The 23637-nt window shown below is 37.1% G+C and overlaps 1 protein-coding gene and 1 long non-coding RNA gene across 7 annotated transcripts in view; one reads left to right on the top strand and one right to left on the bottom strand.

The window, feature by feature from the left end:
- Positions 1–5511, bottom strand: part of LOC128598198 (uncharacterized) — a 39955-nt gene extending 34444 nt beyond the window's left edge. Inside the window, exon 1 of one of the 3 annotated variants that reach the window (XR_008383597.1) lies at positions 5378–5509. This is a non-coding gene — a long non-coding RNA (uncharacterized LOC128598198). The other 2 variants (XR_008383596.1, XR_008383598.1) reach the window with 2 other exon arrangements.
- SSBP1 (single stranded DNA binding protein 1) lies at positions 5494–20361 on the top strand. Of its 4 annotated transcripts, XM_053608537.1 has the most exons (8): positions 5494–5576; positions 6250–6316; positions 8993–9053; positions 10095–10235; positions 10450–10537; positions 13015–13103; positions 16510–16572; positions 19905–20361. In XM_053608537.1, exons 2-7 carry the CDS (start codon positions 6293–6295, stop codon positions 16551–16553), a joined length of 447 nt encoding a protein of 148 aa, XP_053464512.1. In that variant the 5' UTR covers positions 5494–5576; positions 6250–6292; the 3' UTR covers positions 16554–16572; positions 19905–20361. The 4 variants fall into 4 exon arrangements, with proteins under 4 accessions (XP_053464512.1, XP_053464510.1, XP_053464511.1 ...); XM_053608535.1 differs by lacking the exon at positions 19905–20361 and having other exon boundaries at positions 16510–16845; XM_053608536.1 differs by lacking the exons at positions 5494–5576; positions 19905–20361 and adding an exon at positions 5600–5760 and having other exon boundaries at positions 16510–16845.
- The last annotated feature ends 3276 nt before the right edge of the window (positions 20362–23637 follow it).

Below are 23637 nucleotides of genomic sequence, written 5' to 3' on the forward strand. Positions count from 1 at the left end.
TAAAATTTCTAAAAAATATTTTCTTACAGCAAAACTGTCCAAAGTTTCCTACTTATGATAAAGCAACGTCAGCCCTGGTATGGATCACTGGATACTTACAGCTGAAACCATTTTATAATTTAGGGAGAAATAAAAGGGGGAGGCCAAAGGTAACTTGGCAGCCCTGGGCATCTATGATGTACACTTCTCAGTAAGTTTTGCAATTGACAAAGCCCTGAGTTCACTACTCAGGGATTAAAATTGGTTAAAGTTACGATGCTATCTGTCATTACTTCTGAGTCCATGGATGAACTATAGAAAGTCTATGATTATGTTAAAGTGTGTGTATTTACACTGCAGAGAGTAAAGGACACTGCAGGACATCCTCGTCAAAATGCAAACTTTGGATTTCTGAAGGGGTATTCCAAAAATGCAGATCCTTGATTTTAAAAACAAGTCTTTTAATATTAGGACTACTTAACTATCCTTCTGAATTTTTCTTGCTATTCTGTGCTCTGGCCTATGAACTGGGCTCCTCTAAAGCCTGTCCTTGTTTTACAGAATACTATTAATTGAATATTCACAAGTTTCCTGTCCTTTAAGAGCTCATAATCAATGGGAGAGGTAAGACACCTTCATGATCACTTATAATACAACATAGACTGTGTAAAGAAAATGGGAGAACAGAGAGGGGACTAGAACATCTGCGGTATGGGGAGGCCATTTCAGATCCCGAGGACAGTGAGAACAAAGCTGAAGCATTTGTTATATTAGGATGAGGTATCCATCTGATAACAGAAGAGAATGCTCTCATTTAGTTCCTCTATAACATGTATCCTCATATTAATCTGAAAAAAAAAAACTGCACATTTTAACATGCTTTTGTCAAAGAAGACAAACATTTTATAATTTTTTCCAGTCTAGTGATTTTCAACTGGTAAGCCATGAAAAATTTTAAGGATAATTAAATTATTTTTTAAACAAATTCAAAGCACAGTGAGTATATTCTTTTTTTTTTAAATTCCTTTTTTGATGAACATAATTTAAGTGTGTTGGAGAAGTTTAAATATAGGTTCAAGTGTGCCATGAGATAAAAGAGTTGAAAAACACTTCTTTAGCCCCATCACTCTAAGGAGAATGTGTTTTGGTAATTCCTGTCTGAGAGAGAATTTGGATTAGCCCAGACTCCCCCCTAAGATGTGATTTACAAAGTTGTAAGAGTTCACCTAAGGTTGTCTATTTTCAATAAGCGTTGTTCTTGCAACATTTTTCTTTATACAACCTTTTACACTCCTTACCTCAAAGCATACAGATAGAAAGAGGGGGACATTAGTGGCAGGGTGAACAGATGTGGGTGATCATGGGTGATCAGAGAGAATTTAAAGATGATTACAAAGTTCAAGTCTATTAAAGAAAAATGGAGACTTTACCTCTTTCATGTTTACATGGATGGAGCTGGAACATATTCTTCTTAGTAAAGTATCTCAAGAGTGGAAGAAAAAGTATCCAATGTACTCAGCCCTACTATGAAACTAATTTATGGCTTTCACATGAAAGCTATAAACCAATTATAACCCAAGAATGGGGGAAGGGGGAAAAGGAGGGGAGGAAGGGAGGAGGTTGGCGGAGGGAAGGTGATTGGTGCACCTGTGATGCATCTTACAAGGGTACATGTGAAACTTAGTAAATGTAGAATGTAAATGTCTTAACACAATAACTAAGAAAATGCCAGGAAGGCTATGTTAACCAGTGTGATGAAAATGTGTCAAACGGTCTATAAAACCAGTGTATGGTGCCCCATGATCGCATTAATGTACACAGCTATGATTTAATAATTAAAAAAGTTCATGTCTAGCGAGCAGAGAAAGGAGGAGGGTGGGGTGGGGAAAGGAAGAGCAGACAGAGGGAAGGAGGGGTGGGTGTGGCACCTTGGTGTGTGCCACATCTTTTGGGGGCAAGACACAATTGTAGGAGGGACTTTACCTAACAAATGCAATCAGTATAATCTGGTTTCTTGTACCCTCAGTGAATCCCCAACAATAAATTAAAAGAAAAAATAGAAAAAAAAAGTTCAAGTCTAGGAGAATCTTGCTATCACTAAAGCAAATAAGGAACTTAGAAGGGGGAAACTGGCTTTGGATGAATGAGTATATTTAGTTTTTCATTTGACTCTACAGCACAAGTGGAAGTTGTGTTTTTGAAGAGGAAATGACTGGAAGGGATTGACAGTAACCCAGGGGGTTGGTTGCAGGATTATGAACACCTGTGCAAGGCTGGCAGGCAGTATAACATATGGCCTGTTCCAGGAACTCAACATCATGAAGGTGTTAGGAAAACAGAATAAGCATCTGTTACTGCCCAACCAGGTTCATTGCCCACTGCTCAAGAGGAAGCCAATACTGTGAAACAGGAAGGGTTATAGTGGAGGAAGAGTTTAGTATCACAGGCACCATGTGAGGAGACAGGAGAATTTCTTTAATCTGCCTCCCTGACAATTTGTGAGTGAGGGTTTTTAAAAATAGTTTGGTGGGCAAAGGGCTAGCAGCAGTTCTCAACCTGTGGGTCACGACCCCTTTTTAATAATGAAAATACATTGCGGCATTAGGAAGGTTGAGAACCACTGGTAGGGAATTAGGTCTGTTGATTGGCTGGGAATGAACTCATAGGGTCAGAAAGCAGAAACAGTCTTTTTGTGCTGAATTAGTTCCCAGGTCCCAAGACCAGCTGGGTTGGTTCCTTGGTATGGTCCACTGGTCTGGTTGGGTCAGTTGGTCCACCAGAATGTGGGATCTGTTCTGGAAGCTATCTCAAAGACATGCCTTAGGTTTCATAAGGGTGACATTACCTAGGGAAGCAATGAAAAAAGCTAAGAGTTTTCATGATCATCAGCTGTGTGACCTCTGAGTAGAAAGCAATTATAGGAAAGCAAGCTAGGGAACCTAACCCTTTGCACAATTCAGGCCCCTTCTACAGTTCTTATGTTATAGCCTTTTATTCATAAAGGGTGGTTTCACATCTAGAAATACAGTACAGCAACTAGTGAGCAGACCTTCAGGATCAGGTTAAGGTGTGTGTTGGAATCTGTGTTAAACAGTTAAGATTTTATCAGTAAAGCACAAGAATGAACAGTAAAGGATTTTAAGTAGGGGCCGGAGGAGGCAATTTGCACATTAAAACATTCTGGAGGGTGCCTTCTTTCTCCACAGGCTGGACAGTGCCAGTCCAGGGAAATGGAGAAGAAGGGAAGTCCTCTGCTGGCCTGGACTCTGCAAATTGTGGGGCTCCATACATCCTCTTTTCTACCAGGGCCAGCATTAGAGTGAATAGCACAAACTTCAAGGGACAACAAGAAACTCAGCAGTCAGGATTAATGATACTTAATGAAACATTTTTAAAATATTAAAAGTAATGAAGAAAATCCATGGTGAACAAAATACCAAAATTTTGAATAAAGACAAGATCAGTGAGTTGAAGTTAAAATTACTTAAGAGTGTCACATGGCCAAGAAAAATTGAGACATGGCAATTCTCACAACTGAAACAAAATAAGCAAAGGAGATTTTGAAAAAAATACCACTGCTCAGTTCTATTAAAAGCAGTAAAGTAAAATTAAATTCCAATTTTACTATAAATAAAATATTTAAAGTTAAAACAATGCGAGTTTTAATACAAGTACTTTCAAAATTTTCAACATTCAACTAAATTTTGTATTAAAAATATATACAGGGTGGCGCCTGTGGCTCAGTCGGTAAGGCGCTGGCCCCATATACCGAGGGTGGCAGGTTCAAGCCCGGCCCCGGCTGAATTGCAACAAAAAAATAGCTGGGCGTTGTGGCGGGCTCCTGTAGTCCCAGCTCCTTGGGAGGCTGAGGCAGGAGAATCGCTTAAGCCCAGGAGTTGGAGGTTGCTGTGAGCTGTGTGACGCCAGGACACTCTACCCAGGGCCATGAAGTGAGACTCTGTCTCTACAAAAAGAAAAAATATATATATATGTATATATATATATATACACAAACGTGTATATGGGGGGCACATTTTTCCTTGTGCCTCGGGCTCCATTATGGTACAGATACTGTGTTTCATTAACATTTTAATAGTTATGCACTTTAATAGTCACTTTAATAGTGATGTTCTGGTCAAAGACAGACTGAATATAAGATGGTAGTCTCATAAGATTATAATGAAGTTGAAAGATTCCTATCACCATAGCTGCTGAAATATCATAGCCCAATGCATTACCCGTGTTAAGTGATAATAAATGATTATGTAATACTGGCTTATGTATTTACCATATTATACTTTTTGATATTTTAGACTATAGTCTCTCTACTTATAAAAGCATGTCCTTCAGGAAGTATTCCATAAGAAGGCATCATCAGGAGATGACAGCTCCATTCTTGTTACTACCCCTGAAGATGTTGAGGTGCATGACAGTGATACTGATGATCTGGACCCCGTGTAGGGTTAGGCTAATATGTGTGTTTGTGTCTTAGTTTTTAACCAAAAACGTTTTAAAAAAATAATGAAATAATTTTTTTAAATAGAAAAAAACCTTACAGAATGAAGATACAAAGATAGAAAACATTTTTGTGCAGGTCTACAACATGTTTGTGTTTTAAGCTGTGTTATTAAAAAGAATGAAAAAGTTAAAAAAATTAAGTTTATAAAATCAGTTAAAGTAAGCTAAGATTAATTTGTCACTGAAGAATGAAAAATATTTTAAAAATCAATTTCACGTAGCCTGAGTGTACCGTGTTTATAAAGTCTACCGTAGTGAACAGAATAATGTCCTAGGCCTTCTCATTCACTCTAACTCACCCACCATAACTTCAAGTCCAGCAAGCGCCTTTCAAACAGGAAGTGCCTTAGACAGGTGTGTCATTATTTATCTTTCATATCATATTTTTACTGCACTTTTTCTATGTTTATACACAAATACTTGACATTGTGTTACAACTGCCTACAGTATTCACTACAGTTACACGCCGGACAGGTGCATAGACTGGGGCAGCCTACAGCCTAGGTGTGCAGCAGGCTATATCACCTGGGTCGGTGTGAGGACCCACACAACACAAAACTAAAGGGCTCCTTTCTGAGAATGTAGCGCGCGTTAAAGCGACACACAACTGTTATTTGGTTCTTCACGAATTTCTTGCATTAATTTCGGACCTTTTAAAATACTTCATTAAAATATTATTTATCTTGATAGCTAGGTTTTTGGCTCAAGCCTTCGCCCATTTCCTTTTCTGCTTTTCTTACTGCTTTGGGAGGTCCGGGCGGTCCCTGCTCCGCAGCAGCTGTTCTTTCGTGTCGCCTACCCGGCCCCCTCTGGAAATCAGCTGGAAGCCTCATCAGATTTAAGTTTCATTTCATGAGAAACTTAACTCTGTCGGACTCACCACTTGGCGGCGTAGATTCAGCCACCAGCACACGTAAAAAGCTCCCGGAACTCCGGAGTTAGAGGGAGCGCGTTTCCCGCGGTGCCGGCCGGCAGTATTTCTACAGAGTACGCTGCGGACTTCCTGTTTCCTCTTTCCTCTCGCGGTCCTTGCGGCTCGGTGCACCGGAACTATTCTTCGGGCTGCTGTAGAACGTCAGGTGAGGGGGCGAGGGAGGCAGAAAGGAAGGGTGGGAGTCCGGTGGTTGGGTCTGCGTGGGGTCAGGAGGTGTCTGCCCCTTCCCTTCTCACAAGTGCGAGGGACTCCACGGTTTCCTTCCGTTTCCGCTACGCGCTCGGGGGGGAAGCACCTCCTTTGAGAAAGGGTGCCCGCCTTTCCCGGAGGTGAGGCTGGTTAGGTGGGGGGTCTCCAGCGCTCCTTGGTCTTTGTTAACCGGGATGTTTATTTTTGCAGCAGCAGTTTTCAGATTTAAGTCCCTTAATGACTCTGATATTTGAGTCTTTACTGTGTGTTAGGAACTGTCTTAGGAGTTTAGGATATGACAATGAATAAAGCAGACAAAATTGTGTGCCCTAAGGGAGCTTATATTTTAATGCAATTTGAGAAGACAGTGGATTGAAAGTGGGAATAACTCAGAATCGGAATTGGGGGGGGAGGTTAGAGGTGGTGGAAGTTGTGTGGAATTTAAAATACATAGGGGTATGAGGTTTTCTTTTATGGAGAGGGTGCTAGTCAAACATGCAGGAACGTTGATACAGTGTTGTAAATTGGAGTGCGTAAAAATTGTGAATGGTTAGTAATTTAGGGCTGGTGAACTTGTGCTCTTGCTATGAGATATAATAATAGTTTTCTTTCTTCTTTTTGTTCTTCAGGAAGAGTCTAAAGATTAGATTGTAAGAAAAGAAAGTAGAAGCCATGTTTCGAAGACCTGTATTTCAGGTAGTCACTTTTCGATATTAATGCCTGAATATAGTTGTATTATCAGTCAAAATGACCAGATTTTTTTAGGCTTTTGACTGCAGGCGTAGCTTACCCGCCCAGTTTTGTGTATTCACTTGATGTGGAAGGTTGGCGACAGATTGTGCCTGTATATATAACATTTATTAAAACAAACACATTTTTACATTTATTCACTTATATAATAGGAGTCATTTTTAAAAAATGTTTGTTACTTACATTTAAATTAATTAGCATTATAGGTCTTTAGTGATCTAAGGACTATGAGAATCAGTGTTCCAGCATTTTCCTGTAAGACGTGTGGTTCCTTTCCTGACCATCTCCCTCCTTTTAGGAAGAGCTCCCTCTCCCGCTATCCCTGCATACTGAGGAGAGCAGCTCAAGTCTCGGCATTACCACAAATTCACTGTGTTTAAAATTCCTTTTTATTCCAGTCAGTCTGGCTCCTCATCCATCCAGTTACTCTACTTAGCCTTGAGTCAGCCTAGACTTACAATTTTTCTTCACTTAACCACTTTTGGGCTCCTAGTCCTAAACATATTCCTTTATAACACCTCTCTCCTACTCACTATCTTCCTATTAAGACTACTGAACAGTCAGTTCCTCTGTGAAATCTGTGATCACTTCCTCCATCCTATAATTGAACTAATTTTATGTTCTTGGATCCTCTCTTTAACCTCTGGATATGTACCTTTAACCTACTTTTTTATGTGTTCAAATGGGAAATATTGAACAGTTACTAGTGTCTTAATCCACTTAAATATTATAGTATTAAAATGTTTAAACTTTTAAAACCAAATATAAAAGTTAAAAATTTAATTTTAGAAATTATCCAAGTTAAATAATCTTTTCCTATTTCTTCTCCAGTAGGTCTTGATTCTGTGTGCCCCAAATGAGACATTTTGTTATTCCATAAGATTTATGAGCTCTGGCTTGTCTGAGTGCTCAAATTCATATATTTCTAGAATCATGACAGGGTTATTAGTTAGCCGTTTGATTTTGTTGTATGTTGTAATTTACATACTTACTTTCTTATCCACCCTCTGCCCCAACAACACCCCCCGGAATTGGTGTTTGTTTGATTGGTGGAGTTCTGCTTTTTATATTCACAGTACTGCACTTGAAAAATGTTTCTGTGATAGAATGGTTAGCACTCTGGACCCTGAATCCAGTGATATGTATTCCTGTCTTTATGTTAGATCTTGAACAGATGTCTTTAAGGAGGCGGTGGGAAAAGCAGCAGCCTTGATGTCAGAGTTCCCTGGGTTCTTATAAGGACTGGCCACTTCTTGCAGTCTATTAGGCAAATTACTCACTCTGAGGCTTGGTTTCCTTGATTCTTGATTAAAGTGGGGATGATTTTAACATAATTTATAGACTGAGTTTTAGGATAGCTGGTATTCATAATGATCACCGTTATCAAGTGCTGCTGTTGTGTGAGAGTGACTATCATTTCCTGATGACTGTATCATTTTGACTTGGATAGCCGTATCTTTGTACTTATAAGGAGAAACAAATTTGTTTGTCTTAGACTTTTTTTAAATCTATTGAAAGCATAGATTTCCCATCGTATATTTGTAGAACTCTGCATTGGATTAAGCTTACTCTAGAAGTTGTTTAATTTTTGCAGTAGCCTTTGCAGTGAAGTAGATACTATCTTTCATCATTTTTGCTTGCTTTTAAATTGTGTTAGGCTAATTGTATTTAAGGAATCTGTTAATTCCTAATGAGTTCTGAAGGAGCAACTATAGGAAAGCAGTTTCATAGACTCTACGAGTTTTATCCACAGAAAGTCTGACTTTATAGTATGTTCCCCTTGCTATGTCTGAAAGACATTCCTGTCATTAATGTAAGGAATATATGACTTTGTTGAATTGAACCTATTTTTCATTCTCTAAACTATCATTCTCTAAACTACTTTATGGCTGAGAGTGAGGCTTAAGTAATAACATTGCATTTATTTTGCACACATCCTAACAGTTGTTCGAGCATTGTTTTCTATGTAATGAATGAATCTACTTATTAATACATTAATTATAAAGGCGTGATCTCTTTCTCTTCTCTTTTTGTCTAATGATGAACTAAATCTGTACACATATTAGAAAATTAAAAATTTCTTCATTTTTAAAGTCTACTGTAGCCAAGCTATAGAGAAAATATACCAGTTTATATTTCAAAAATTAAAAAGTTGGTTGGTCTAGTGTAGTGAATGTATATAGTATTTTTTGCTTCTTTCTGTGACTCTGGCTAATGAACGCTGGATTTTTAAAAAGTACTTGGGAACAACTCTTAGGTACAGGTTAGATTTATAATTACTATCACGCTCTTTTTGGTGAAAATACGACTGTTTTGATTGTACCGTTTGTGTGCAAACAGAAGTGCCATAATCTGGATTGCCACAAAAGAAACAGGAGTGGACTATTAATTGAGTTTTGGGCAAATTGTCTAGTATTTTCGGGCTTCTTCAGTCAGCTGCCCTTAAAGTGTTTGCACTGTCTTTCTGGAGCTGTATGTTGGGAAAACATGGGAAGAGCTCTTTTCTTCCAGAACTTATAGGAACTACTAACTAAATAGTGAGTAAATATGAGCTGGTTTTCTGTTTGCATTTGCCTTTTCCCTGACAAATTAAAGCCATGTTACTCATTTGTTCCCCTTTAGGTACTTCATCAGTTTGTAAGACATGAGTCTGAAATAGCTAGCAGTTTAATTCTTGAAAGATGTAAGTAGCTGATTTCCAGTTTAAAATGTTATTTATAGTAATGTGTTAATATTTTCAAATGTGATGTAGAAGACATGCACTGTTTGAGTTAATCGTATTATCATCATGCCTTTGGCTCATATTTGGGCCTAATCTTGGCCTTGCCTTATGAAGTACCTGGTATAAATTGGGCCCTTATCAGGTAGACACTACTTAATTTTGTCATCACTGTCCTGTAAGAATTTCCTTGAGTTATGTTTGTTTATTTGAGATTTCCAAGGTTATGTCATATTAGGCTGAGATTATGAAAGATAATTGTTTCACAGAAATATTCTCTCATAAAGATTTTCAGATCCCAGATTTGTTATTATAGTTCCACAGCCATTAAAAAAAAAAAGAAAGAAGAAGACATTTTAAAGAAGAATTAAAGAGTTCAAAGTTTGTTTTGTGGGCTGCTTTCTCTATGATTGTTTTCTCCTTTATTGTCAACCCTCTTTTTTTCTCTCCCATTCTTGCTTTATTTTCTGATCTTGTAGAACTTGGGTTTTGCTTAATACAGAGATTGAAGTTAAAGTAGTATTTGTAGCTTTTCCTCTTCTGGACATTTCTCTAAATATCAGCTGTGGATTTCTTTAAAATGATCATTTTGGCTGCTATAACAAAATCCTATAGACCACGTGGCTTAAACAACCACTTATTTTTTATAGTTCAAGAGTCTAGAAGTCCAAGATCAGGGTGCCAGCATGGTTGGGCTCTTGGGAAGGACTTTCTTCCTGGCTTGTAGATGGTAGCCTCCTTACTATATCTTCACATGGCAGAAAGAGAGAGAGTGCAAAGCTCTGGTTTCTTCCTTTTACTAGGATTCTAATCCCATCTTGGGGGCCTCTCACCCTCATGAGCTCATTTAAGCTCATTTTACCTGTCCCCTGCCCCCCTCCTCCAAATACCATCATATCAGGAGTTAGGGCTTCAAGGTGTGAATTTTTGAGGGGAGGGGTCCGGCACAAACATTCAGTCCATAAGAGGTTTCTAATCTCATTTTCTCCCCACATTGTATTTCAGCCTTGAATCGTGTGCAGTTACTTGGGCGAGTGGGTCAGGACCCTGTCATGAGACAGGTGGAAGGGAAAAATCCAGTCACAATATTTTCTCTAGCAACAAATGAGATGTGGCGATCAGGGGACAGTGAAGTATACCAAATGGGTGAGTGAAAAAGACTGGAGTTTTAATTTTATCAACAACAAATAGACATTATTTATTGCTAATTATCTAATTAGAGATAAGCTACTTTTAGACAAGGTATGTCTTTAATTCTGTTCTTAGAAAGTGTGACAGTGGTTTTGCTGTGCATGTTGTTCATTGGCATTTGTTTTGTCTGCTTTCATTTGTAACCACACTTCCTATTCTTGTGGTCTAGGTGATGTCAGTCAAAAGACAACATGGCACAGAATATCAGTATTCCGGCCAGGCCTCAGAGATGTGGCGTATCAGTATGTGAAAAAGGGGTAAGTTGAAGAAGGAAGGATGTTTCTGATTCAGTGTTTTAAAAAACTGATTACAAGTGACAAGGAACTTGGTAGCTTCTCCTTTTTTCCTGAGTGCTGCTAATTACTCCATTTTTTAAATTGTTTGTTAAGTCCTTTATACTCTATGCATGACATGTTGCTATGTGTGTGAGTTATTCAAAGGTATATAAAACATAGGTCAGCCTTCTAAGAACTTACAATCTATGTTTAGATTGTAAGGTGTGTACATAAATAGAATTAGAGGAAGCAGGAGAGAAGGCAGAGTGTATTAAGTGCCATTTGAATAAGTGGAACACCAGCTTTTAGGAGTTACCTTGTCTCTGTGGCTAGGGATTCTGAGCATGGTATCATGTCTCTTGGGATCCATGTGATACCCTTAGTGGAGGATCTGGAATTTCTAAATCCTGACACATTGAGTTATCATGGTAGTATAGTATTTATATTTGATGATATTTTATAGTATTCTCTTTTAGAATACTTGGATTGAGTATGTATAAAAAGTATCTTTTCTAAACTCATAGGACAAAGTGTGTATTTAATAGCAGTTGTGATAGTTAATATTTTAGAAATCTACATGTTTTATAGAAATGGTCAAAACATTTTATGAAAAATAATTTCAACAGTAACTAAAATTTCTATGTCTTTTCAGTAACTGCATAGCTTTTCTTCATATGTATCTCCATTGCCCTTCATGTGCATATGTATGAACATGTGCATAAAAACCCACAAAGACATGCAGAATGGATGTATGTATCTTCAGTTTCACCTGTTGATGGATACATCTCTGTGTTTGCGTGTGTTTGGCACCTGGTCATTTCAGTAGTTTTGTCTTTTTAATTGGTGGTGGTGGTCTCTAAAAACTGCAATTATGGTCATTTTCTCCCTTTTTTAAACTTAATTTTTATTAAATCACAACTGTATACATTTATGGGGTACAATATGATGATTTGATATACAACGTGGAATGTTTAAATCAAACTAATTATAACCATGACCTCACTTATTTTTGTGGTAAGACATTTATAATATACTCCTAGTTGTTTTGAAATGTACCCTTACATTGTGTACGTCAGGTGAGGTCCCGCCAAATATCCTCCCTCCACGTGCCCTCCCCTCTCCTTTGCCTTTCACATCTTTCTTTCTGGAATATCTTTGTGTTTTATCATTTATAAGGTATAATGTATGAATGTATAAATGTACGTATATTGGTTTCCTAATAGTATGGAGTACATTGGATCCTTTTTTGCCCATTCTTGAGATACTTTACTAAGAAGAATATTTTCTAGCTCCATCCAGGTAAACATGAAAGATGTAACGTCTCCCTCTTTTTTATGGCTGCATATTCCATGTATACGTATACCACAATTTGTTCATTCATGAGTTGATGGGCATTTAGGCTGCTTCCGTGACTTGGCTATTGTGAACTGGGCTGCTATAAACATTTTGGTGCAAGTGTCTTTGTTGTAAAATGATTTTTGTTTATCTGGGTAGATACCTAGTAATGATATTTCAGGATCAAACAGTAGGTCAACTTTTAGTTCTTTGAGAATTCTACATCTTTCCAAAAGGGCTGTCTTAGTTTGCAGTCCCACTAGCAGTGTAGAAGTGTTCGTTTCTCGCCATAACCACACTAACATCTGTAGTTTTGGAATTTTGTAATGTGGGCTAATCTTACTGGGGTTAGTTGATATCTCAAAGTAGTTTTGATTTGCAGTTCTCTGATGATTAAAAATGATGAGCATTTTTTCATGTTTGTAGGCCACGTGCCTGTCATCTTCAGAGAAGTTTCTGTTCAAGTCTCTTGCCCACAAAGAAATGGGGTTGTTTGTTCTTTTCTTATTGATTAGTGTGAATTCTCTGTAGATTCTAGTTTCCAACAAAGGTCTGATAAATAGAATCCACGTTTTCCACTCTTTAAAATCATAGCTTATGGCTGTTGTGTAGTTCTAGATAGTGTAGAAAGAGTCTTAGTGATTAACTGTGAGTGATACACTAAGGTGAAGACCTCTGGTTGCATCTTAGTAATCTAAGTCCCATGAGGATAAGGTCAGAAACCTCGCTATAGAAATGAATTGATAAATAAATGAAAATCAAATTTGTTAGGACTCCAGAATCTAAGGTCAAGGAAATTGACTCATTGGAAATCACTCTTAGAAATTTTAAAGGATGCCAGTAAAATGTTATTTGAACATTTTTTTTTTTTTAACTTCCATTAGGTGAATAGCTGAAGGATGAAAACATTGTTCTTTTTACCTGGAGGCAGCAAGTCTGTTTGTACTATGCACATTCTGTTTCAGTACTCCTAATTCTGAACATTGAGAAGTGGTAGCAAAAATGAGGTTATATGTGATTATATATTTTATCCTGGTATATATTCTTTACCACCCCTGACCTGACTCTCTCTTATAAAACATATTAGAATCTTAACTAAAAAATGTAAATTTTGTTTATATCAGGTCTCGAATTTATGTTGAAGGGAAAGTAGACTATGGAGAATACACGGATAAAAATAATGTGAGACGACAAGCAACAACGATCATAGCTGGTAAGAAGCCTGTGATAATAGCTGTTCTTTTTCTTGTTTTCCTCCTTTAAATGCTTGGCGATGTTGTAAGTAACTTTAACTGGGACTATGTAGACAGACATTTATGAGAATGAAGGCAATTCACTAGAAGAATTTTATCCCTCAGGTTTTTCTGCTTGCCAAAAGTTTCTACATTTATTTATTCCTTTAGAAAATTAAAAACAATACTTACAGTTTTGATCACAATGTCAGTAGAGTATAAAATTGAGTTGTCCATGCTAAAATTTACTGTTAAGAATTAGAAAGACTTACATCTAGTGTCTTTTTGAAGGACATAGCCTAAACATGGAGAAGCATGTGCACTCACTATAGAGGTACACTACAGTGAGTCCTCTCAGAATTTTGCAGATTTATCTGGAACCTCTTCGGTACTTAATATGGTGAAACTTGTATTTGAAAGTTAAATACTTTTAATGTTCTCTAAAGTAGAATACAGCATAGAAAAGATAGATGCATAAAGCTTAAAGAAGATTAGGAAGATATCCCCTTGGGAAGAGTTTTTAAACTTTTAAAAATTCTACAAGAATTTTGAAAATAATATACCCCTTTGTACATCTTTAAGTTGACATTAATAAATTTTTATTACTATAAAATTATGTTGTTCTGAAATATATTAATGGACTCTAAATAATAATATACCTACCATCATATTAAAAAAAAATCCATGAACAAGCTTTTCAACATGTAGAAATTTTATGTTATTCCTTTTTCTTTGTACTTGTATCACCCATTTCCATTTTCTTCTCAGAAATGTATCTTAGTATAATAATATATTGCATCGTTAGGGATTTTTTATTCATCTTATTTGTAACAAAAATGTATACATAAAGAAATTTTTAAATATTAGAATTCTGTTATCATTAAAGTTGTTTTTAGTACCTAGTTAACCCAAACAATTTTATGTATAAATATAAAAAGTAAAATATTATTGGAAATATGTTTATTAATGAGATGGTGCTTTTTCACTTCTTGGATAAATTGCAAAAATTAGACATTGTTAAGCTTCGGTTTTGTTTTTTTGTTTTTATGGATGTAAACACTAAGAAACCTCATTTTTATATATACATGGGAATGAAAGAAATTTTGCTACTGTCTCCATGTTTATGTACTTATGAGCTATGTTAAAATTGGGAAAATGTCTAACATATATAAAGACAGAGAGAATAGTAAACTGAACTCCTACTATTTAGCTTCATCAACTAATGATCAATATTATTTCATCTATGTTTCTAGCCAGTTTACCTCCACCTCAATTATTTTGAAGCAGAGTCCAGATATTATAGTATTTCATTTTAAATCTCAGTAGGTTTCTCCAAAAGATAAGGTGTCTTTTTAAAAACATAACTACCATGCTATTATCACACCTAATGTTAAGAAATTATTGTCATTTGGGGCAGTACCTGTGGCTCAAAGGGGTAGGGCGCTGTCCCATATGCCAGAGGTGGTGGGTTCAAATCCAGCCTGGCCAAAAACCACACACACACATACACACACAAAGAAATTATTGTCATTTGTGTTTACTAAATATCAGTGTTCAGGTTTCCTTGACTACTTCATAAATAAACATTCTTTATATGACATGGTTTATATATTTCTCGTCTCTTTTAATTCACAGATTTTCCTTTATCTTTCGTTTTTCTTGCTACAGAGTTCATATCTTAATCATACTGTATGATTCATAATTTGTTATGAATATTTGTTTTCTTACTGATAAGTTTCTTTGCAAGTATGTTAACCTTGAAAACTAAAGTAGATATTTTCCTACCCTCATTTGTTTGTGGGCAACTATTAGTTTGTTCAGATTGTTGAGTTATGAACCACCAAATACAAACATTTTAGATAGTTGGTCATTTTTTTTTATTGTTAGCAATTTTCATTAACATGGTCAGTTAATGTAGGTTTATGACTGATAGTAAAAGTGAATAGATCTTCAGTGACTTTTGAATTCAAGAAAGTAGAGTTTAATTTGCTTGATCTGTTTTATAGGTCATTTTTTTTTCTCTTAGGAATTGCGCCTGTAACTTAAAAATAAAATAATCACCAGTAGATGGCACTCTTGGCTTTTGCCACAGGGATGCCAATTCTAAATAGTCTCTTCTGAAGTAACCATTTTATACTAAAACATTCATTTTTGGGAGACTGTATTTATGAACAAATATTCAGTCCTTTGTAATTTTATATTTAAAAGAATCTAGAACTTTTGGAATTATACCGGGAGTACAGTCATTCCTTCATGTCTGTGGGTTCTGTCCTTGCATTCAACAACCACAAATTGAATATACTCAAAAAAGAAAGCAATAAAAATAACAATACAACAATAAAGGAAAATACAAATAAAACAATACAGCAACTGACATTTGTATTGTATTACATATTATAAGTAATCTGGAGATGATAGACAATAGAATTTCTGTAAGTTGACCACCCAAGGGACTGTAACAAACAGGTCAACATATGGAGGTGGTAAACATAAGGAACTAGGTCTTCTGTAGTGATGGGTTCATATGGTGCATATGTGGTGTGTGAAAATAGGTCAACTTAAGGAGGTGGTCAACTATGGAATTTCTACTGTATGTGAAAGAATATGTATAGATTATACACAAAATACTATACCATTTAATACCAGGGATTTGAGCATCCATGGATTTTGATGTCTGTGGGAATCCTGGAATCAGTCCCTATGGATACCGAGGGATGACTATACTACAAAACAAAACTATACTTGTTTTCCTTTGCTTGTCCATAGCTAACTCTCTGGAATAGCATCTTCAGAGCTGTGTCTCATGTTTTTGTATAAAAATGCTCACTCTATAATATTTATTAGTTAAAATTCCCACAAGAAGGCGTATATTAAATTATTTTATGATTTAAAAATAAAATTTCTCCTATGTAAGTTTTTAAACTTACGTAGTAAAAACATAAGTAAATCTGTCATTGCTAACCAGGCCACATGTGGACCCCTGTCCTTTCCTTTATACCTCCAGCATGCGGAATGATATGCCTTGGCCCTTTTCTAGATGAGGATGTATTGTCTGGTTTTGTGGTGTTTAAGCATTGCAAGCATCCAATTTTTGACTTTAACTTTTATAGGAAGTTATTTCTAAGAAGAGTTTATCTTTTTCAGGGAAGACAAATATTCCACTGCTTCTAACCAGTTCTGAATTGTACACACAGCCAATGCCTAATTTTTAGTTCCATTTATACCCTATTCCATATACTTATGAACATAACGAGTTATTTAATACTTTGAAAAGACTAAAATCCTTTTAATAACCAGCACGAATGTATATATGTATTATCATGTAGTTATGAAATAAGATGGAGAAGTATTTCTGAAAATAATATTTACACTTTGGCTTCTTTACAGATAACATTATATTTCTGAGTGACCAGGCAAAAGAGAAGGAGTAGAATGGATGATTCAACTTTGGTATAGTCTTATTTCCAAATTATATATTTCTAAATCATGTATAGTCTTTACAGTTTCTAAAGAGAAGAATTAAAATATTCTTTTGTATAAAATGAGTGATACCATTTTTCCTGTTATTTCCTCTACCCTTTTTGTAGCATAATCTCAGTAACTACTATCTATTATGGCATTTACTAGTTGTTACTATTTTAGAGGTGGTTTCTGTGGATAAGTATGCAAAACAGTGAACTCTCATTCGGCCATTTAATGTATGTATGTGTTTATCTGTGGTAAATATTGATTTCTTTCTTGCTTATCCTGTAGACTTGAAGGCAAGGAGTGAATCTTGGCACATTATAATTACTCAGTAAATGCTGACAGAATGATCCCAGTGGGATACTAAGCTTTAACCCAAATAGAAGGGGGTTGCTAAACAGAGGTTTGTGTCTAACCTAAATGTCTTTAAGATTAACTTACCCTCTTCACATCTTTTGTTTTTGGACAGTTTTACCAATAGCATTTATGAAACATAGTTTACTAGCAGTAGGGACCTAAAACACAGTGAGATAAAATAGTTTTGTTCCAGATGATGCCACAGGGACTTTGGTTCTGTTATTCTGTATATTGCTAAGTGTCTCTTTTCTGTCCTTTTGAAGTCCTACCAATAACTCTTGGGGAGGGTAGCAGGGTTCCTCTTGACAACCTTTGACAGTGCCTTCCTTAGAGCCTCAGGGGTTGCGTTTTCCTTTTATTTTTCCATAGTCTCTTGATGCACATAACCACACAGATCATTATGTAATCTTTTTTTATTATAAGATTCAGGAAATTTAAGAATATAGATAATTGATCAATAAATATTACCTAAACTCAGTTTTTCAATGCATGTTTCTGCTTTTTAAGGTTCGTGTCTGTCCTTCCCAGATCTGCTGGCCAATTTGCTGCAGTTTTCCAATTAGCTGCTACTGAGCAGGTGGTTTTGTTCCAATGGGAAGAGTTCCTCATTCTGTCTAGGTCAGTTTTCCTCCAGTTTGGCTTCTGTCCCAGCCTGTGTATCTGTTCCCAAGGCTACTGTCCTACCCCTATGCCTGAGAGTACGGTGCTAACTGTAGCTTAGGTCACGTGGAACTTTATTAGGTTTAGAAGTCAACATGCTGTGTTACAGGCTCTTCACTTTTAAGGTATTTTCTACACACTTGAGTAACATTTTTGTGCTTATAGTGCAATTTGGTTGAGGAAAGATGGAATTCCTTAGCTTTATCCTGTCCCTGCCCAAGAACAGTAGAAAATTCATTTCCGTGATTTACCAGCCATCTTTTTTCCTGCATTTGGGACTACTAATCACATAGTAACTCTGTTGTTTAAATTCATACATTAAACCTGGTGATGAAGTTCTTAAGGCATTCCTTTATGCCACATGGCTTAAGCAAAATTGTAAAGTAGATAACATTTCCCTTTGAGCAATTCTTTATTTCCTCCATCAGCAAAGGGAGATTTTATACTCCTTAAACATTTTGAGAAGTTATGCAGATTTGTATTCTTGTTTAAAGGTGATAAATTTGTGCATTGGGAAAATGACATAGTGAACAAAAGAGCTTAATTACCAACCCAGTGCAGTTTCAGGATGCAGGGGAAGAAAAGTATTATGTAGGATTAGTTGAGCAGAGAGATTCTGCTACAAACTCTTCTGCTGGAGGTTTCCTCTTCTCTCTGCGTCCCTGAAAGGCTATGAAGCTGTGGCATCAGTGCTTTCTCAGAGTTAGATATGTAGTGTCAAGTCCTCAGCATATATATGATTTTAGCAGACCCAGTGGCCCCAAACCAGTCTGATTTGCTGGAGAATAAGTTCTGCCCTCCTCACCTAGGTGGCCCCATCTGCTGAGAAACTTTCTGCTGCTTCTAAGCTGGTCTAGGCCCAGAGTGGACTTGTGGAATGTGTTACCCCTTTTTACCAATGAAAATACATTGCAGCATTCAGAAGGTTGAGAACCACTGCGTTAGAGACTGTACGGGTGTAGGGGTCTTCTAGTGTAAGTTGTGGGTCCTGCATTCCCCTTTTTGGTGTTATAATGGTGTTAGGAAATAAACTTGCAGAAAACTGCCTTGTGACTTTGATTTGGAGGTTTTGTATCCAGATGGAAAGATGGGTGTTATATGTAGAAAAGCAGAAGTATCAACTAGTATGTGTTATCCCATTTTTGAAAAAGAAGTTCAACAAATATTAGTTGCATAACAGTTTTGTGCCAGATCCTGTGTTAGGCTCTGGGTTAGGGAAGAATCATTTACAGCACCTGTCCAGGATCATAGTTTGTGGAATGTGGACTTGGAGCAGATTTAAGAGAGGGAAAGATAATGGTTAAGTCTTGAACATAGCTTATTTGTAGACTTTCTAGCTGATGCTTAGCAGAGTGTTGATTATCTTAGTCTGAAGTTCAGAAGAAAAGTTGAGACAGAATGACTTTTTTTTACTTCTGCCAAACACATTATAAACAGTTTCGTGAGATAAATGTTGACAGGATTCTAGCTTTCTGTTGCAGAAGACAATATTGTGGGAAGATTTTCAGTTGCCCACCCATTTTAAGATGTATCTAGGACTTGTTTTAAACACATGTAATAAGATAATAGACATGGAAACAACTGCTTTTGAAAGAAGTTTATTTATTTATGTTTTTAATTTTATTACAGTTCCCAAGAGAAGGGACATGTCATGCCATGCAGGGCTATGTAGGGAAGTCCAGGGTTGGTCAAGCAGCAGAAGGAACAAGGGGAAACCAGAACAGGCCAGAACCTTTGGTGTGTTTTTCATGGGGGAGGAATGAATAAGGCACAGCAGACAAGTTGAGCAAGTTTAGGATTGGGTAGTTTGAGTTAATTTCAGCAGGCTCTGGGGATGGACCCACATTGTCAGGTACCGGGCTTTGGGGGTGATGGAAAGCTAGGGCGTAGTGTCCTAGACTGCAGGAGCCTGAGAAAAGGAGATGGGAGGGGAATATGGACTCAGGATTGCCTGGTTTGCTTATCAAAGGCATGCTCTCAGGTAAGTTGTTTGCTAACTATAGGAATTAGATAACCTTGGAAGGGGCAGCCCCTCTCTGAGTCTGCAAGGCCCCAAGGAAACAAAGCTTCATAAAATGCAGAAAATAAAAGACATGATTACCCAGTATCCATTATCCCTTCTGTATTATAGAACCTTTATGTTATTGGAGGTGACAGAGCACACAGCTCAGATACTGTGTTACTATTCTTTATAGTTAGAGGTTGCTAGGAAGCTTTTGGCAGAAGTCATTTGGTGGTAATTCCAGGAAAGGTTTTACATGAGCTAACTGTTGGGAGGCTTATCCTTTTTGCTTCTCCAGAGCCTCATCTCCCAGATTTTTCTTTCTTGTCTGAAATTTGGACATTTCATGGCTGTATCTCCAGTCATCATCTTGGACCAGGTGGCGATCTTTAGGATGGAAGATAGAAGAAGCTGCGATCTGGAATCACCGTGGAACCACCACCATTCTGGTCCTGGACAGTCTGCCTCCAGAGTGCTTTGGGAGACACAAATAAACCTCTACTTTGTTTGAGCCACTTATTTGTGTTTTGCATTTAAGCCTAATCCTTAAAATTCACACACTCTTGCCTTTATCTCCAAATGCATAATCAAAACTTTGCTCTTAGTGTTCTCTTACATGACCTTCTACTGCAAGTAGATGTTAAATTACCCCCGTTCCACAGCTTTTTAGGTTTTTAACTATGTCTTATTAAATTGGAGAAAAGAACTGGAACATAAAAGGTACATAAAACCTTAGCAATTAACACTTAAAAAGTGAACATAAGCGTATATTTTCACAAATAAATACTGTTTAATTTTGCTTATAGCCCTTAATGGGTTTCCTTAATTAATAGCTACTTGTTAAATGAAGGAGCTGCTAGGTTAAGTATAGAAGCACTATCTTTTTGCTTCTCTGCAGCGTAGTAGACTAGGTAATAGTGGGAGGCTTCCACTGCAGAGTAACTGGATCCTAAGTGCAACACAACTTTAATTACATCATTAACAAAGTATTTTAAATTGTTTTTAACTGGTTTTGTCATAAATAGAAGTGTAGGACACTGGGGGATGTAGCCCGTCTTGGTGTCAGAGTGATGCTATTAGCTGAGAGGAAGCCAGGAAGGAAGACCAGATTTGGGTGTAGAGGGGCTTTTAGTGGGGAGGGAGACACTAATCAAGCCCTTGTGGAACTTGCAACACTATTTTAGGCAGGTGACAATCATCCATTCATACAGTTCTCATGATGACTGGCATTTTACAGATGGAGACACCAAAGGGGTTCCGAAACTTTCTCAAGGTCTTGCAATTAACGAGAGACAGAGCCAGGATTTCCACTCCAGACACACATTTGTACCCTTCTGCACAATGCAGACTCTTGAGGACTTTTAGACAATGTTCATTAGAAGATTCTGGTGGGACCTGTAAGTGACAATTTGATAAACTGTTTCCTTATCAGTTAAACCAATTTGGGGATTTCTGTTTGCTGCCAACAGATAGAAACATGAATGTATGTCTGAAATTGTAAAATTCAAGAGCTTGAGCTGGGCTGGACATTCAATCTGGAGGATATTTCCAACAATGCATTCTGGAATATCACCACTTCGTAGGAGTCTCCAAGGCTTATGGAATTTGTGTGGACTCTGGCCTCTTCTGGGAGACAGACATGAGCAATGGTTCTTTTAAAAATTGAATCCAGGGCAGCGCCTGTGGCTCAGTCGGTAAGGCGCCGGCCCCATATACCGAGGGTGGCAGGTTCAAACCCGGCCCCGGCCGAACTGCAACCAAAAAAATAGCCGGGCGTTGTGGCGGGCGCCTGTAGTCCCAGCTACTCGGGAGGCTGAGGCAAGAGAATCGCTTAAGCCCAGGAGTTGGAGGTTGCTGTGAGCTGTGTGATGCCTCGGCACTCTACCCAGGGCCATAAAGTGAGATTCTGTCTCTACAAAAAAAAAAAAAAAATTGAATCCAAAGGGAGTGCTTGCCTGTGATGGAGAATGCTGCTCATTCATAGGATCCCTTCATGTCCCATGCATACGTGCACGTATGCTTTAAGAGCTGCTGAAGACTATATGTAAGTTAAATGTGACATGGTGATGAGTGTGAAAATTGGCACATCTGAATGAGAGAAGAGTACAGAGTGGAAACAGCTCGCAGAGCAACAGATGCAGGGCATTTGGGCTGCTTGCCTTGGACATCTTGCGCCCCACCGTAACTCTACCTTGTGCAAGATGGACTAAAGACTTATTAAAACTCTTTAAATGGCGCTTGTTGACAAGATTGGCTATAGAACATCTTAATGACTACACAAAATTATGGTGTAATTTCAATTGTTTAAAGACTGAACAAAAAAAGATTGGAAAGTTATTTGCAAATGATGTGATTACATAGAAAACAGAATACAAATAAATTATTAATAATTAAGAGTCGCTAGGAATAATATTGATATTTAAATGTCAGTTGCAAACAAGAGCAAAGAGTAAAGATGTCATATACAAGCTCAGCACCTGTGGCTCAAATGGCTAAGGCACCAGCCACATACACCTGAGCTGGCAGGTTCGAACCCATCCTGGGCCCGCCAAACAACAATGATGGCTGCAACCAAAAAATAGCTGGATGTTGTGATGGGTGCCGATAGTCCCAGCTACTTGGGAGGTGGAGGCAGGAGACTTGCTAGAGCCCAGGAGTTGGGAGGTTGTTGTGAGCTGTGATGCCATCGCACTCTACCTAGGGTGATAGCTTGAGGCCAAAAAAAAAAAAAAAAAAGATGTCATATACAAGAGCATTGGGAAATATAAGGAGACTCCAGGGCATGGCCTTTGGAGAATAAACTTTACTGAAATATATTAAAAAGAAGCTTAAATACATTGATACACCATGTTTGTTTATTGGAAGCATCAATATTGGAAAGATGTCAGTCTCCCCCAAATTGATGTCACAAACAATTTTAAGAAGTTGGTTCTAAAAATGTATTGATAAACCAACGTCCAAATTTGAACAATATGCTTCTGAAGAAGAGTGAGATGGGAGATTTGCTCTACTAGTTGACAAGACTTTTATTATTATTAAGCTGTAGTGATAGATGAAGTACAGAGTTGATGCAGAAATAAACAAATTGAACAGTAACAGAGAAGCCAGAAACAATGCATATATGGAAACAATATGTGATAGAAGTGGCAATGTAGATTACTGGGTATAGATTATTCAACAAATATGCTAGAAAAATTTGCCATGCATACAGAAAAAGTGAAACTGGATCTCTACACTTCATACAAAAGGAAATTCTTGGCTATTTGAAGACTAACTTGTAAATGTTAAAACTTTAACACATTTGTAAGAATATAAAGGACTATATCTTTGTAATTTTAAGGTGTGAAATTTTTTTTAATGAAAAGTAGACATAGAGAAGAGTCTATACATTTAACTGTTACAAATAACTTTTATCAAAAATTACCATAAAGAAAGCAAAAGGACAAGTCACAAACTTAGAGAAGATCCAGTATTTGCAATAACATAATTGAAATAGAATTGCTATCTAGAATACATACAGACCCTCAAAGTAATAAGACAGCTTGTTAGAAAAATGGACAAAGACGCAGAGGCGTTTTATAAAGAAGGTAATACGAATGATCAATCTGTTAATGAGAAAGTGGTTGACCTCTTTCATAATCAAGAAAATTCCAAAACTTTCAATGAGATTTCATTTTAAGCTCTCCCCCTCACCCTCCCAGATTGGCAAATCTCAACACATTTAATAGAATAAAGTAGAAGGGAGGATGCTATAGATTGATATACCGAAGGAAACAGTGTAAATTGGTACCCCCATTTGGGAAAATATTTCCACAGTGTTGACATTTCACCTAGATTTTCCATCTTTAAAGTACACTCTACAGAGAATTCTTGCCCTTGTAGGGGTATTTATAGCAACAGTATATGTAATAGTATAAAACTGGAAACAACCCAAAGGTTTATCAAATGGACAAATAAGTGGTCACACAGTGGAATATTAGACATCTGTGTGGATGAATTATAGCTAGCACAGTAACAGAGATACTTTTTGA

The sequence above is a fragment of the Nycticebus coucang genome, chromosome 11 (assembly GCF_027406575.1).
Source record: "Nycticebus coucang isolate mNycCou1 chromosome 11, mNycCou1.pri, whole genome shotgun sequence".
NCBI lineage: Eukaryota > Metazoa > Chordata > Mammalia > Primates > Lorisidae > Nycticebus > Nycticebus coucang.

Excerpts from the sequence above, each read along its gene's own strand:
- SSBP1 (XM_053608537.1), top strand. The coding sequence starts at position 6,293 with ATGTTTCGAAGACCTGTATTTCAG. Across the intron at positions 6,317-8,992 it reads TTCGAAGACCTGTATTTCAG|GTACTTCATCAGTTTGTAAG; the intron begins GTAGTCACTTTT and ends GTTCCCCTTTAG. Across the intron at positions 10,236-10,449 it reads CAGTGAAGTATACCAAATGG|GTGATGTCAGTCAAAAGACA; the intron begins GTGAGTGAAAAA and ends CTTGTGGTCTAG.